This window comes from Dipodomys spectabilis, unplaced genomic scaffold (genome assembly GCF_019054845.1).
Source record: "Dipodomys spectabilis isolate Male_0828 unplaced genomic scaffold, ASM1905484v1 ptg000004l, whole genome shotgun sequence".
Classification (NCBI taxonomy): Eukaryota; Metazoa; Chordata; class Mammalia; order Rodentia; family Heteromyidae; genus Dipodomys; species Dipodomys spectabilis.
In genome coordinates, this window is record NW_024870681.1 from 1,833,448 (window position 1) to 1,849,818 (window position 16,371).

At 51.8% G+C, this 16,371-nt stretch overlaps 1 protein-coding gene across 10 annotated transcripts in view; it reads left to right on the plus strand.

The window, feature by feature from the left end:
* Nucleotides 1-16,371, plus strand: part of Myo18a (myosin XVIIIA) — a 105,396-nt gene that overhangs the window by 80,457 nt on the left and 8,568 nt on the right. For 6 of the 10 annotated variants that reach the window (XM_042694196.1, XM_042694214.1, XM_042694222.1 and 3 more), the window contains 19 exons: nt 698-826; nt 1,465-1,608; nt 2,259-2,348; nt 2,464-2,583; nt 2,778-2,889; nt 3,276-3,403; nt 3,698-3,852; nt 5,549-5,672; nt 5,756-5,956; nt 6,476-6,586; nt 7,097-7,201; nt 7,495-7,641; nt 8,135-8,248; nt 9,600-9,716; nt 9,929-10,012; nt 10,416-10,553; nt 12,293-12,478; nt 12,772-12,911; nt 13,708-13,752. In XM_042694196.1, the coding sequence (XP_042550130.1) occupies nt 698-826; nt 1,465-1,608; nt 2,259-2,348; nt 2,464-2,583; nt 2,778-2,889; nt 3,276-3,403; nt 3,698-3,852; nt 5,549-5,672; nt 5,756-5,956; nt 6,476-6,586; nt 7,097-7,201; nt 7,495-7,641; nt 8,135-8,248; nt 9,600-9,716; nt 9,929-10,012; nt 10,416-10,553; nt 12,293-12,478; nt 12,772-12,911; nt 13,708-13,752 (2,390 nt within the window). The remainder of the gene's footprint in view (nt 1-697; nt 827-1,464; nt 1,609-2,258; nt 2,349-2,463; nt 2,584-2,777; nt 2,890-3,275; nt 3,404-3,697; nt 3,853-5,548; nt 5,673-5,755; nt 5,957-6,475; nt 6,587-7,096; nt 7,202-7,494; nt 7,642-8,134; nt 8,249-9,599; nt 9,717-9,928; nt 10,013-10,415; nt 10,554-12,292; nt 12,479-12,771; nt 12,912-13,707; nt 13,753-16,371) is intronic. The other 4 variants (XM_042694231.1, XM_042694239.1, XM_042694261.1 and 1 more) reach the window with 1 other exon arrangement.

Sequence of the window (16,371 nt, forward strand, 5' to 3'; positions counted from 1 at the left end):
CTCTGCCCTCTAGCCCCCAAACCTGTATGACAGGTCCAGCTCCCACCCACCTCACTGGCTTCTTCATGAGAGGGTGAGCCCTGGGGTTGGGGGTGGGGTGTGGACATGAAAGAGGAAATCGCTGGAATGAAACTGAGCAAGAGGGCCAGGAGCAGGGCTGGTGTGTCCCACCACCCGCATACTCCTTCTCCCTTCACACACTGCTTCCTGGAGGAGCACCCAGACATCTCCCATCATCCTCTTTGACTGATCTCAGGTGCCTGGAGCAGTGTTTGGGCCTTGTGGTAAGGTGTGGCACAGGGGGCATTGACATTATAGTTGTCAGTCCTGGGGGAACATCACAGATGTTGCTAAAGGGTATCTTCTCCCTATTTAACCAGTGACTGCTTCCTTTCCCTATTTGCCCTACTTGTCATCCCTTTGGCTTCCCTACCTTTCATCTGTCTTTGAAGTTAGATTTCCTAACCTAGCTCCTCTCCACCTACAACCTCTCATCCTAGCCTGTCCCTGTCCCTTCAACCTGCCCAGGGCTCCTCCCTTCCTCTCCTGGCAAGTGAATTTTCAAGCTCTTCCCAAACCCTGGGCCACACTGCCTGCCTGACCTGCAGCCTCCCTGGGCCAACAGCTATCCCTCCTTTCCTTCCCTGGGATGCCCCTGCCCAGTCTCTAGCTTTTCCCTGATTGCTTCTCCTCACAGGTGTTCTTCCGGGCGGGCACATTAGCACGACTAGAGGAGCAGCGGGACGAACAAACCAGCAGGCACTTAACCCTGTTCCAGGCGGCCTGCAGGGGCTACCTGGCCCGTCAGCACTTCAAGAAGAGAAAGGTGCTGCTCTAGGGACACTCCAGCTTAGATGGGCACAGCCAGATACCTGGAGGGGTTGGGGGACACAAAGGCAGGAGTTTGTGAGGTCATGGGTTCTCATCAGCTCGGGAGAGGAAGCGGGCATGCTTGGACCAGGATGAGGAGTACCCAGTATGCCATGTGGCCTAGTTGGGGGGCTATGTGGAGGGCTAGGGGGAGGAGGTGGAAGCAGAGCCCAGGCAAAAGGTGGGCTCTGGATCATGGGCTGCTCCATGAAGATTAAGGAGCTGTGTCAGCGACTCCTTTTCTTATTAGCAAGTCCATAAAACAGCCAGCACTGCCGCCTCTTGTGTTTCAGCAAGATTAGGTTTTATAGCACAGCTAGGCCAGGGTGCTGGAAATAATCAGGCAGCAAATAAAGCAGACGAAATTATTCCTAATGACGGTGGAGCAGTAAGTGCCCAGTGCGGTGTTTCCAGGGCTGCCCACCCTCTGAGGGATGGAGGGAGTCAGGAGCAAGGTGAGACATGAGAAGGGTCTGACTCAGGGTCAGGAGGTCAGAGACCCAGCTATTGTGCAGATGGTGGCAAGGATCCATGGCTGGACTGGGATTGGGGTACTAAATGCTCCGCCATGTGCCATCTCCACCCCAACTACAGATCCAGGACCTGGCCATTCGCTGTGTACAGAAGAACATCAAGAAGAACAAAGGGGTGAAGGACTGGCCCTGGTGGAAGCTCTTTACAACTGTGCGACCCCTAATTGAAGTACAGCTGTCAGAGGAGCAGATCCGCAACAAAGACGTACGTAACTTCCTGGGGCAGCTAGGTTGTTGGAGGGCACTTGCTGGTTACCCTGGACTCCAAGGTTTCTTTGAGGTTTTTTGGTTCACTTGTTTGTTGGATCGCAGGGCCTCATGCTTGCTAGGCAGGCACTCTACCACTTGAGCTATGCCTCAGCCCTCAAGGAGTTCTTTTGTATAGTTTAGAGAACTGGGGTAAGTGGCTCACATCTATAATCCTAGCTTCTCAGGAGGCTGAGATCTGGGGAATCAAGGTTCAAAGTCAGCCCAGGTAAGAAAATCCACGAGACTCTTATCTCCAATTACCCAGCAAAAAAGCTGGAAGAGGTAGAGTGGCGCAAGTGGTAGAATGCCAGCCTTAAGTGAAAGTGACAGTGCCTAGGCCTTGAGTTCAAGCCCCAGTACCAGCACCAAAAAGAGAGGAAAAAGCTGGCATTCTGTGCACATAAAACAAGTGTCCTTCTAGAGCGCTGCTGGACTCTGAGCAGCCTCTTAGGATAGTATCTCAGACATCCTCAGTTTATGGGAAAGCGTTAGAGATAGAAACCCCAGAAAGAGGCTGTTGCCATGCCTCCCCCTTGTGTGCTGGCTGGAGCTGCATCAGGGTACAGGTCTCTCGCCTTCTTACTCTGCCCCCTTTGTTCCTTCCAGGAAGAGATCCAGCAGCTGAGGAGCAAGCTTGAGAAGGTGGAGAAGGAGCGGAATGAACTGCGGCTCAACAGTGACCGGCTGGAGACCCGGGTGAGTTGACTCTTAGCCCAGGACAGACAAATCTACTGTGGCAGGGTGCCCCAGCCCACAGAGGCTGAGGGAGGGAGGCAGTTCAACTGGTGGTGACCCCCTCCCCCAACTGCAGATCTCTGAGCTGACATCGGAGCTGACGGATGAACGTAACACAGGAGAGTCCGCCTCCCAGCTGCTGGATGCAGAGACAGCAGAGAGACTGAGAGCGGAGAAAGAGATGAAGGAATTACAGGTGAGGGCAGGGCCAGGGTAAGGGTGCAGGCAGGTGGCTGCCGTAGTCTGCTTCCCCAGAGCCACTTAGCATCTTCCATACTAGCCCAGCTTCCTGTCTGTCCTGGGTAAGCATGTGATCAATGTGGTACAGGACATGGTAGTGGTGAGGGTCACTGGGTGGGACAACCATACCTCACAACTCCTTTCCTGTAGACCCAGTATGATGCACTGAAGAAGCAAATGGAGGTGATGGAAATGGAAGTGATGGAGGCCCGGCTCATCCGGGCAGCTGAGATCAACGGGGAAGTAGATGATGATGACACAGGTAGGTCTGAGATGGTGAAGCTAGACTGTGGCTGGAATGGCAAGCCCTGATGCCCTTCCCTGCGTAGCCCTGATCCCCATCTTTGTCCAGACCTGCTTCTTCTGTGGGCTATTATATAAGACTAAAGTAAAATAAATAGATGAGAACCTAGAAAGACAAGCACAGGGGATTAACCACCACAATAATGACCATGTCTGAGGGCTGCCTGTCCCTACATCACGCCGTTTAAGTCTTCCTCCTGCTAGTGGCTCCTTCTGTCCTGGGGAAAAGCCATCATTCCAGTGACCCACTGAGTCCCTCTGGTTGGCTGTATCTTCTCCTTCTTCCTCGCTCTGCTCCTTCTTGGGGACTCTCAGCACCTCTATTATCTTCCCCCAACCCTATAGGAGGTGAGTGGCGGCTGAAGTATGAGCGAGCTGTGCGAGAGGTGGACTTCACCAAGAAGCGGCTCCAGCAAGAGTTGGAAGACAAGCTTGAGGTGGAACAGCAAAGCAAGAGGCAGCTGGAGAGGCGGGTGAGACTGGCAGGTTGCTGAGGCCTAGGGCTGGGGGCACTGTGCCATGTGTTGGCTCTGTAAATGGCTAGAGGCCAGGTGAGCCCTGGAAAGAACAGGGAAGGTTGCTATGCTCACCTGTCCTATGATGCTCAAACTACTGTTAGAGCATTTAGGTTCCCAGGATGATCCCATTCCTCATCCCTGGTTCTTCCTGTCACCTACCCCCCCACCTCCCTCACCTTACCTCTACTGAAGAAGAAGTTTCTGGGCCTCTCAATAGCTGCTGACCTTGTTCCCAATCTTGGCCTCTAGCTTGGGGACCTGCAAGCAGATAGTGATGAGAGTCAGCGAGCACTACAGCAGCTGAAGAAGAAGTGCCAGCGGCTAACCGCTGAGCTACAAGACACCAAGCTGCATCTGGAGGGCCAGCAGGTCCGAAACCACGAACTGGAGAAAAAACAGAGGAGGTGGGTAGCACTGCCCTGGGTTCTGGGAGCTCTAGAGGAATCATAGACCAAGATCCCTCTTCCTTCCATGGATGCAAAAAGAGATGACCTACATTTGACCAGGAACCTTACCTGCATGGACATTGGTTCTGGCATGTGAAGGAGTCTCCCCGCTGAGACCTCCAGGGAGGACTCAGACTGGGTCTCCACTGCAGGCTGCTGCTAAAATGCACTTTACCCTACGCCTACCTGTCATAGGCCGAGTAAGGATAAGTGTTAGCCAAGCCCTGTCCAGGAACTCCTGTGTCTCTACCTCTGTCCCTGTCCCTGCCCCTTGCCCCCACCCAACCCTGCTTGTGTAGCTCACTCTTGCTTCAGCTACACAAACACACTTTCCTGACTAATGTCATTAAACTACCGTGCCACTTCCATCTCATTATGGTAATGACACAAAGGAGGGGGGCAGCCCTCACAGGAGAAAATCCAATCTAAATTAATTTCCCTGGCTGTGGATGGGAGTGGGATGCCTTTATTAGTGGCACTGAGGAACCCACATACCCTGGGAGCAGCAGGATGCCCTAGAGAGCGGGAACAGTGCCCATTTCTCCTCTGCAGGGAAGGGCTCCTGGTAGGGATATCAGTTGCCTTTGTGAATTGTAACCCCACTCTGTGACCTTGGGAGTGAGGGGGGCAGAGAGGAACCCCCACTCCTCCCAGTGAGTGAGGCTTATCCTGGGTCTTCCTGACTCCCCGCCTCCTTCTCCCCTGGGTACTGTTCTAAGAAGCAGAAAGATTTGTCTGTCTCTGTCCCCAGTACATGGGGATCGACTTCTGTTGTTTTACCCCAATTTGCCCTTTTGTCCAAAGGCTTGTATCCTTAGTAGGAGCCCCCCCTCTTTCTGAGCACCCCAAGACAATGCCATCTCAGCCTAGATAGCACGTTAGCACACTCCCTGCTGGGCAACTTATTAGGTTTCAGCTGCCTGGAGTTTTCTTACTTTTTTTCTGATTTGGAGTTGGGAGGGGGGCTGTTCAGTTTCCACAGGAACCTGATTAGCTATGCAGGGAAGGTGTTAAGAGGGATTTCAGCAATTTGCTCCTTACTTAGAATCATTGGGTGGGAAATGGAGGCTGGGAGGTGGAGGAGTGAAGAAGAAGGCCCCCCAGCTGCGTAACCATTGGAGCATGCTGCCAACTGAGCCTAGTGGGAATGCTGGTTTCCAACCTGGCATGGGAGGTCATGGTGGTGACCTGGATACTATTGAGGAAGAGGTAGACCAGGAACAAGCAACCTCACTTACAGTTGATGAGTTGAACTGTGGAGAACATTCATTTCTACCCATCCTGATGTCCACTCTGTACTCATTCTGCCCCCTCTTCCTTTGATCTGTTAAATGGGAAGATGTAGAGGAGTTTGTTTGTCTCCTTTCCAAGAGCAGAGTGTGGCTCTTAGAATCCCACTTGATGAAGGACTGGCTCAATGAAATTCCCCAGCCCAGGCCTCACTGCTTCATAAGACCTCAGTAGTCTGGTCTATAATCCCCAAATGTCCCATGCCCCCCTACCCTGCCTCATGTCACCCTGCTCCCAAATTATAGCAGCATGCTCCCCTCAACTCTGTCTTCATGTTATCCACGGCACCACTTGCTGGTGTGCTCTGTGTCCTGGGGACTCAGACCCTGCCTATATCTGAAGATGCCACTGTACTCCTTCACAGGTTTGACAGCGAGCTCTCACAGGCAAACGAGGAAACCCAGCGGGAGAAGCTGCAACGGGAGAAGTTGCAGCGAGAGAAGGACATGCTCCTGGCCGAGGCATTTAGCCTGAAGCAGCAACTGGAGGTACCTGGCCACCCACCCTCTAAGCCCTGTCCCTTCCACAGACGGGGGACAGCTACACCATAGCCTTTTCTCTCTCACTCCAGGAAAAAGACATGGACATTGCTGGGTTCACCCAGAAGGTTGTCTCACTGGAAGCTGAACTGCAGGACATTTCTTCCCAAGAGACTAAGGATGAAGCCTCTCTGGCCAAGGTCAAGAAGCAACTCCGGGACCTGGAAGCTAAGGTCAAGGATCAGGAAGAGGAGCTGGACGAGCAGGCGGGGACCATCCAGATGCTGGAACAGGTGCTGGAGGCTTGGCCAAGGGAGGGAGGAGGCACAGCTAGAAGCACTCCCAACCCCACCATTCATCCAGGGTGTGGACTGGGAGATAGTAAGGTCTTCATTCATTCATTCACTTCCAAAAAAATCTAAAGTGAGACAGCCAGTTTGGAGACAACTACGCTTTCTTCAGACTTTTACAACAAGTCTTGGTTGAGCAGTAGTAGGGGGCGGTCAGAGGGCCAAGACTATACCCAGCCTGTACCAAGCCACCAAGTCAGTTCAGGGGACTACAGTCTGCAGGCCCAGGAGGAAAGCTGCAGGATTGTGCCCACACTCTGCAGTCTCTTTCTGGGTCTGGGCCAGACATCCAATAAGGGAGTGCGGTTTCTCTGGACAAGCCCATTGCCAGGGAGCAAGGTGCAAGTGAGCCAAGGGATTGACTGGCAGTGGAGCTGTGCTCTGCTCCCAAGCCTAGAAGGGTGTACTTTGGGGTACAGCCTTGCTGGAAAAGGAGCCCAGTGCTACTCCTAATACCTCTAGGCCAAGCTGCGTCTCGAGATGGAGATGGAGAGGATGAGGCAGACCCATTCCAAGGAGATGGAGAGTCGAGATGAGGAAGTGGAGGAAGCTCGGCAGTCATGTCAGAAGAAGGTATGACATCTGGACGCTTCCCTGCCCAGTCTGAGCACCTATGCCCTTGTCACCACTTTAAAGTGAGAGGCTTTGTTTCTCTATCTTAACCACCCCATCTTCCATAGCCAGTCTGGATCAGGAATCTCCTTTCCAGAGCCTGGCTGAGCTGTGTCCCTCAGTCTCTTAAGAGTTTGAGCTCTTGAGAAACCTTTGCTTCCTCCCTCTGCACCTCCTCTGTACTCATCCGAGTTGCTCTGGGACTGCCTGCTATCAGCCAGCCTGTCCACAGAGGTCCCCAGTCTGTGTGAGGTCTACTATGGGTGGGGTACCCGCTGTGTGGCCGGCCATCCTCCTTGCTCCCAGCTGCTGTGAAACCTTAGGAACCTGGAATCTGGGCTCTGACCTCCTAGGGTCACCTACCCTCAACTCTGCCTCACTGTTTTCCTGGGATAAGAGACCTTTTGGGGGAGGGGACTGCCTGTTCCTGGATTAAAGGGACAGTGTGCCTCTGTCTCCATGGCACACCAGTTAAAACAAATGGAGGTGCAGCTCGAAGAAGAATATGAGGACAAGCAGAAGGCGCTGCGTGAGAAGCGGGAGCTGGAGAGCAAGCTTGCCACACTCAGTGATCAGGTATGTGGGGCCCCTCTGCTGCCTGGGCCCACCAGCTGCCTGCCCCACTGGCCGGAGGATAGTCTGGGAGACAGTAAGCTGGGAATGTAGCACCCACTATTCACACTGTGGGATGGGCAGCACACACCATACATTGGCACCCCCAGGCCTCTCTTGGTTGGCGTGATCCTGACATGTCTAGTATCCTTGTTGTTTAGGGGAGTCTGAGGATGAGGGCAGGAGGAGGGATGGGCTGAGGGAAGACAGGACTCCCAGTGGCAGAACCCAGGACTCCACTGCTCTTGTCTACGCAGGTGAATCAGCGAGACTTTGAGTCAGAGAAACGGCTGCGGAAAGACCTGAAGCGCACCAAGGCCCTGCTGGCAGATGCCCAGATCATGCTGGACCACCTGAAGAACAATGCCCCTAGCAAGAGGGAGATTGCCCAGCTGAAGAACCAGGTTTGCTCAGAAAAGCCAGGGCAAGGGAGCTGGTTTGTTTAATCCTCTTCTCTCACTGGCTCTTTTTGTACTAGTACTGGGGCTTGAATTCAGGACCTCAAGATCTCACTTAGTTTTCATATTCAAGGCTGGCACTCTCCCACTTGAGCCCCAGCTCCACTTCTCACTGGCTCTTGAGTCTTTGGAAAGGAAGGTGACAGGAAACTGGGGAGAAGCCACTTACGGCAGGCAAATTCCCAGGGGTCTCTGAATGTGTTGCCTGACTGCCAAGACCCAGGGTGATGGGAACAGGGCCTGGCACCTACCATTGATGTCACTAGAGCAAAGTTGGTATATATACTACATCCTGGCTTCTGCCCTGGGTCTAAAAATGAAGGGAGGAAGAGGAGGAGAGCATCTGCTCCCCTTCCCCCAGGGAAGCACTTTGCACAGCCCCTCTGCCCCAGGAAGTGGCTCATGTCTCTCCCTGGGGTGGGGGTGACTCTGTGTCCAGCTGGAGGAGTCAGAATTCACCTGTGCAGCAGCTGTCAAAGCACGGAAAGCAATGGAGGTGGAGATCGAAGACCTGCACCTGCAGATTGATGACATCTCCAAAGCCAAGACAGCGGTAAGACACCAGGGTTTTGCAGGGCAGGGTATATGGCGGAGGGGGTGGGGATGAAGGGAGAATATAGCCAAGATGACGCTACCTTCACCCCAAACAGGGCCCTTCATGCTGAGACTTTCTATAGGACAGTGGTCTCCCCCCACTCAGAGCAGAGGCCTTGAAAGCACGGCCAGCCAGAGCCCATCTCCCTGTTTAGTCACCTGCCTGCAGGAGCTTGGCTGCAGGCCCCAGCACCATAAATAAAAGCAGCTAATGTGGCTGAGGGACATAAACAGGTGCCTTGAGATTAGCAGAAGCACCAATGAGAGGCTGGCATGGCTCGGCTTCCCTCCCCTCCTCCTGCCCAGCCCACTGACAAGCCCAAGCGGCAGCTAATTAGAGTTCTTATTTAATGCCTCCCTTTTAATTCTCCACCTCTCCCACGGCCATCCATTGGCAGAGACTTCACTACTGGGATGTAGCCACTGGTACCTCCTTGGGGCTGGGAATAGGGCAAAGGAGGAGGCTGGGTTTGGCTGTTGGCCTCATGGCCCCCTAGCTAGTCACTCTGCTGCTGAGAGATGCCAATCTCACAGGCTTGATTTATCCTTGTGACATTTGTGCTCTTCAGCAGTTTTCAGGTGAGTAATTCAAATTCCTTAATTGTGTTAAAAAAGGCTGTTATAAAATTACCATTTTATTTAAATCTGAGTTAATAAATTTCTTGGCGGAGGCTCCCCCAGCTCCCCACAGCCCAGTAACAAGATGGATGGGACAGAGAAGGAGCCAACGCAGTCATTTTGGTTTGGAATTACAGGCTAATAGATTCATTCATTTCCTGAAGCTGCTGGTGCCTGTCTCTTCCCCTCCCCCCAGGAGTGGACTGGTGGTGGGGGTTGAATGGCCCAGGGGTGGGAGGCACAGGGGAAATGAAATCCAAGCCAAGGGGTGTCACCCACTTGAGGAGTCCTTCCCTGGGATCTGAAGTGGGCAGAATACAAGCAGGTCAGGGCCTAGGCTGATGTGCCAGGATGACAGGTCATTTGCTCTGGGCAGAATTCCTGTGCCTTCTCATTAGCCTCAAAAGAGCTGCCAGAAAGCAGCTGTCATTTGTTCAGTAGCCCAGGGTCTGCCTGTCCTGCACAGTCAGCCCTGTCCCTCATCTCCTCATCTAGAACATGTTAGACAGCTCCTCCAGCATCACTGGTTCTGAAATGCACTCCAGTGGGTGAGCCCAGCCCATTACCACCTCCCTTCCCTACTGTCACCCGTATGTAGAGGAGGTAACACGTGGGCAGGTTTGGGCTTACCACCTGGGTCCTGTAGGCACCCCAGGCCTGATGCCCTCTAATCTATCTCTGCCTCTATCCAGCTGGAGGAGCAGCTGAGCCGCCTTCAGCGTGAGAAGAATGAGATCCAGAACCGACTGGAAGAAGATCAGGAGGACATGAATGAGCTGATGAAGAAGCACAAGGCTGCTGTGGCTCAGGTACTTTTGGGAGGAGTGGCTGAGCACCCTGCATTGTCACCGCCCTCTGGGTCACTTTGTGAGTCCCCAGCACCGCCACTCCTTTGAGGAGCCATAGCATGGAATCCTGGGTGCCCTGGCCCTCAGTGTGGGAGGAAGATGTTTATAGATCCCTTGGATCTGTGTTTAGGGATTGTGTGTTAGGGTGCTCCATACTCTTACCCCTTCTCCAGGCTTCTCGGGACCTGGCACAGATGAATGATCTCCAAGCTCAGCTAGAAGAAACAAACAAGGAGAAGCAAGAGCTGCAGGAGAAGGTAGGTTCCAGAGATGTTTCGGGGTTACTGGGGATGAACCCCTAAGCTCATGGTACGAAAGGTACTTCTCTGTGCCATCAGTAAACCTCAGAACAGAATAAGCTAGTAGAGCTAGGCTTGGAGCCACATCACCATAGCAGGTATTTTGGCTTCAACTGCCTCATTTCACATCCCTATTCTCTCTCTGGTCCTTAGCATTTTTATTTATCTCTGAAGGGCAAGATGTGTGCCAAGTGTTGGGGCAGGTGGAGGATGCCTCTGGCTCAGAGCCCCTCCTTCCAGCTTCCTCTGTGTATCCTTCCCTGCCTCAGCCTTTTGGTCTCCATGGTGATGTTGCGTGCCCCAGACTGTCCCCTCCCTTTCTGGGCTCAATTCTTTCTTCTCTTACTCTCCACAATCCCAGCTCCAAGCCCTTCAGAGCCAGGTGGAGTTCCTGGAGCAGTCCATGGTGGACAAGTCCCTGGTGAGCAGGCAAGAAGCAAAGATCCGGGAGTTGGAAACACGCCTGGAGTTTGAAAAGACCCAAGTGAAGCGGCTGGAGGTGGGTTTGTCTTTCTCTTCATCCACTTGCAAGCAGGAAAGAGATGCCCCAGCAACTGGAGCCACGCATGCTCTGCAGGGTTGTGCAGGCCAGGGACACTCCTCAGAGGCCTCTGCCAAGCTGCTAGGCTGGCTGACAGGGTGGGGGCTCCCCTCCCACCCGCCTGGCCTGTTCTCTGGGCACAGCGGAGCCTGCCTGCTTTACATTCTGTTTCCGTGCTTGCTTTCTGCCAAGGGACCAGAGCAGCTTAGCTTTTCGTCTTCATATTTTCCTCTGCCACAAGCTCCCCTCACCCCACCCGTGCCTGTCCCCCTCATTCGCTCTCTGGCAGGGTCATAAATATGCAGCGGATGGCGCCACTGCTCCAAGGGTTGAAGCCTGTTCTCATCTCACTGCTTGCTCCTCCTCTCCTCTTCCCTTTGCTCTCTGTTTTCCTTCCTTCCTTTCCACCCATCCCAGATTTGCTTTTTCTTCATCTCCATTTTTTCCCTATTATTCTATTCTTTGCCTTTTGTATCCTTCATCTACCCATCTTACCCTCTTCCTGTGTCTTCCTTTGTCTCCTTCCTATTCTTTTTTTCTTTTTCTTTTTCATTCTTATCCCATTAAGCTTTTTAAAATTTCTTGACCTCATTGATCCCTCCATTCTCCAATGGAATCTTTGTGTTCCAGTACTCAGTCCTTCCTCTTCTAGTATCCGAGGCCAGCATTCTTCAGTCTTCCTTGTCTGGCAGAGCAGAAGGGAAGAGAAAAGCAGCAGAATTATCTTTCTGGAGATAGGGAGGAAGGGACTATGGCTGGACCTACTAAGACAGGATGCTAGTCCTCGTGAGAGCTAGAGAGAACTAGAGGAAACTTAGAAGTTCATTTTTTGTCCTCCACAGCCCTAAGACAATTGCTAATATTTTGATCCCCATATCATATCCTGGAAAGAATGACATTGGCTGCTTAAGGTTACAAAGCCATCAGAGAACAGAAGAGGCCTTTGGGCTTCTGGATACAGAGCTGACCTGCTGTACTTGTTTTTTTTTTTTCTCATATGCCCTAGTCCCTTCCTTTAGTTTCCCTTCTGCTCAGAAACACAATATTGTGGTTTAGATTCATAGAGGGTTAAAAAACAAATGGTCCTTAGTGAGCATGGAGCCTGGACCTGTCACGTTAGAAATACAGGGGCTAGGGGCAATCAGTTGTAGAACCATACTCTGCTCCTGGCAGTAGGTCATTTCTTGCTCAGCATCCTAATGGCCTTGCTGTTCAAGTTTCTTGGGGAAGAGAGTCACATGGGACTAAGAGAGATGGTCCTATGCTTGGATCTGATGGTGGTTTAGTCTCTCCTAATCTAAGAGCTCTTTAAAAAGCCAATTATCTCTCAGCACAGAATCTAGCTTTTGGGGTTCTTGGGTATAGAGTCTGAAAGAAATCCTGCTGACCATGGAGATGCCTACATGACAGGCCTAGACTCTGCCCCGTGCCTCCCTCAGTCTTGGCATTGATAATAATGACCATAGATAGCCCTTCCTTTTTGCAGTGCGGAAACACTCACAATCCTCAGAAGACCCATGGACGCAGGTGTTATTCCTCTTCATTCTCTAGAAAAGCAAAAGACATCCCCCTCCCCTGCCAGTGGTTTTAGTCTCCTGTCCTCGTAGTTGAGAGTTGGGAAGCTACAGTCTATTGACCTGAAACCCTGCCTAACTCAGTTTTCCTGGCTGATCTTTCTCCCCCGCCTGCCCACCCAGGGCCTGGCCAGCCGGCTCAAGGAAAACATGGAGAAGCTGACTGAGGAGCGGGATCAGCGCACTGCAGCTGAGAACCGGGAGAAGGAGCAGAACAAGAGGCTACAGAGGCAACTCCGAGACACCAAGGAGGAGATGAGCGAGCTCGCCAGGAAGGAGGCTGAGGCGAGCCGCAAGAAGCATGAATTGGTAATCCCTTCCTGCTACTTCTCTTGGGCCTCAAGTTGGGGGCCCTCTGATTAGGGCTTTGAGGGCATATGTATGTGAGGGTTGTGGGGGCAAGGAGTAAGATAGTCCAGAAGACAGGTTAGAGAGCCAAGAGTGGTGCCAGAGTCTCCATCAGCTGAGACTAGCCCCAGGAGTCCTGAAGCCTTGGAACAGAGAAGCCTCTGAAGGCTTTTAGGAGAGATTTGCATACTCTTCTAGGACAGCTTGGGCAGAGAATGACCCTTCTGTATACTGAACTGCCCACCCCCACCTAGGAGATGGACCTGGAGAGTTTGGAGGCTGCTAACCAAAGCCTGCAGGCTGACCTAAAGCTAGCATTCAAGCGCATCGGGGACCTGCAAGCTGCCATTGAGGATGAAATGGAGAGTGATGAGAACGAGGACCTCATCAACAGGTAAAGGGGAGCCTCCGTGGCCTTTCGGCTAGCACAAAGGCCCTTGATGCACTATGGAACCAGGCCCCAGGAGACACACCTCTGCCTCCATATCACTGAACCACCAACCTCCCTGTCCCTCACTATGTGACTGTGGCCTGGACCCTGGATTGAAAGTGGCCCAGTTGCTGGGGGCCCAGCACCCTCCCCTCCTTCCCGTGCTCCCTTTCTCAAGCCTCTCGAGGACCTGGCTCTCTAGCTCTGCCTGCTCAAGATGAGTTATTCCCCCATTTAGCTGCATTTCCGATGGCGCCTACCCCACTCTGGGGAGAGCAGAGATTTAAAGGCTGTGGTGCCTTGTTACTGTGCCAAAGATTTCTCTCATAAAACCCACCCAGGGAATGGTTTAGATGAGAAAAAGGTGGCTGGGGGGAGGGGAGGGTATATATTTGTAGTTCTAAGCTAAGGAGAAAGTCACCAAGCAAGAAGAGCAGTGCAGAGGTGAGGTGAGGCCACAGAGAGGCCCTTGATAATGCCCTGAGCCAGACTCAGACCTGCCCCCTTCCTTCCTCAAGGCCAGGCCAGGCCTAGGGCATCCCAGAAAGCCTGTTCCTTTGAGGAGGGGCACAAGTGTCAGCGATTGCCCAATCCAGTTCTGAAGACACTGTCACTTACCTTCCCAATCCCCCACCCCCCCAAACTGCCTGGTTAGAGCCAGCCAGAGCCATCTGCAGAAAGAAGGGACATCAATCCGCCCATTGGTTTTCCCATCTACTTCCTCTAGACCCCTTTGCCCACTATTTTCTTTGTTTTCTAGTTTGCAGGACATGGTGACAAAGTATCAGAAAAGAAAGAATAAACTGTGAGGACTGGAGCGCATGCGCTCCCTACCTCTCCTGGCGGGTGTCTAACCACCCCTAACAAGAGGCTCCCTCTACCCCAGAGTCCCCTGTTGCATGTCGCATGTGGACACAGCCTCCTAGTTCTCCTCTTCTGCTGATCTCTAATGCTAACACTGCTGACTGTCCTCGGGGAAGCAGAATGGGCTGGGCCCTGGCAGAGGCAGAGGAAGGGTAATGAAGTGTGCTACAAGGCTGGGCTGGCTCTCACACCCTTGGTGGGAAGGATGGGGCTCTGGGGAAGGTCTGGATTTGTCCATATATCCTTGGACTCCTTTGGAACCAGAGCTGCCTAAAAGGAACAGGTATATTTTGTGTTTAAGCTCTGCTACCTTCCTTTGGCAGACAAGGGTAGAAGGTGAGAGGCACCTAACAGCTGTTTGTTTGGAGAAAGCATTCAGGCAGCTAACCATGGGCTACTCTACCATGGCAGGGAAGGAAACAAGACCAGTTGTGTTTATTTTGTTCCTCATGGGTATCTGGGGATGGCGTCTGTGATGGTACTGCCTGTCAGATGTCTCTCTTCTTTTTCCTCTTTCTGGGTGGGAGCTGGACATTGGATGCAGATATGTAGACCTTCAGGCAAATCTGGCTGATCCTCTGTCAAGTTCGACAGGGTTGTGTTTGGAGGTTGTTGTTTGTTTGTTTTTTAGTATGGCACTTGGTTTCCTCCCTATTCTTTTGCCTGGCAGGCGTCCTCCCCTGGCCAGGATGGGCTGGCAACAGTGCAAAGGACTCCGTGAGAGCTAATGATAAATGTAATAGTGTGTAACAGTGATAGAGGGCCGCTGGAGCCCGGTTGTCACACACAATTAATATCCCCCGCCATTCTGTCTCCGTTTGTTTGTTCCCCCGTGATTCGGCTCCCAGTTAACTAATAGCACATGAGCCCGGACATAAATTGTATTTGACACGAGGTTTAATTCCGACCATTTAAAATTTCAACTGCCCCCTGAGCCTGTCTGCCCCTGGAGTTTGTTTACAGGCTTGATTATTTAAGGAAAAGAACCCGAACATTGTCTGGATGCTTGCAACCAAAGGGAAGATGAAGGCAGGCAGGACAGTTTCTCAGCCCATTCAGTGTTCTAAATGTAAGGAGAAAAATTTGTATTCTGCGCCCACATTTGTCTGTCCCCTGAGTGTTTCAGCCCTGCCATCCTTGGGCAGTAAGAGCTTCGAGGGCTGATAAAATTGCGCATTTGAAATCATATTCCAAACCATAGTCAAACACACACAGAGGCATGTGTGCGTGCACACACACACACACACACACACACACACACCACACTTGATGCAGGCACATGGGAATGTGCAGTTCTAAGTGGGTTCTGCTGATGGCAGAAAGGTGGTGTGGCTCCTTCCCCAGCAGCTCTGAGCCTCAGCTCCAAGTTATCGAGCGAGTGTGCTAAGGCGGGCAGAAAAATAATGTTTCGATTTACTTAGAGATACAGTTGTTATTGCCATAACCTTAATGAAAGCAGTAAACAGTGCAGTATTAAGGGAGATTTATACAGAAACGCTTTTAACATGTAGACATAGATTTTGCGATGCATACAGCACCTCCTTTCTAAAGGCAATCAATATGGTTATGAACGGCGGTGATAAATTACAGGCTCTGAAGCTACAGAGGGAGGTTTTTCACACGGGTGTATAAATCAGGTGGTATTGGCATTCCATGGGGCCCATGCACCACAGTAAATCTGCCAGGTTTGGACGGGTACAGGGCTCACATTAGCGGTTTCTGGACTGTCTGCTAAACTCCTGTTTACCTGGGGCATCAGCTGACCTCGCCTTCCTTATAATTCTGTTTTTGACAGAGGCTCATAAAATATGCCTCTTTAATTCCCTTCTCATTGTCAGGCTTGCTCACAATCCCCAGAACTGAGTCTAGTGGTTTCTTCCCATTGTGGCTGTGGTGGTGGTGGTGGTGGTGGTGATGGTGTGTGTATTTGTGTTTGTGTGTGTGTACATGCACGTACGTGCAAGTATGTATGTGTATGCTCCTGTGTGGCTATTTATTCAAGAATATAATTCAGAAATGGGGCCGCTCCTGTTGACACAGATGAAAGGAAATTTATATCAAGGAGAAATCCAAGTCTATCTGTAGCAGGGAGGGGGGGCTTGGTGAGCAGACATTTTGCAGAATTTGCAAAGCATTCTCGCTCAGAAGCTGTCTCCATGCCCCAGATGCTTTGTGAAAGGGTCACCCTGATTCCAGCCTTAGAATTGGATTCTTTTGGGCTTTCTTGCACTTCCTGGGGTTAGCCTGGCTAGAAGCAGCAGTAAGGAGCTAGGACTAGAAGCTATTTGAGGGAGAAAAGAGAAGATTTAGAAAGTTAGAGCACTGGTCTAGGACTTTCTAAACCCAGTTAGGCTTTTCAGGGCACTCTGGACCCTGAGGCCATGGTGAGGCCCTTAGGAAATGCTAATGCCCTCCCCACTTCTTTTCCTTTCTCTGTTTCTTTTAGGCCAGGAAAGTCACAGGATGGACCTAAGATATGGCCAGTGCCTCTTTAACCTAATGCCCAAGTAATAGCTAAGGAAATATTGAGGTTCAAGTTAACATGAAATCATGCAAAGTC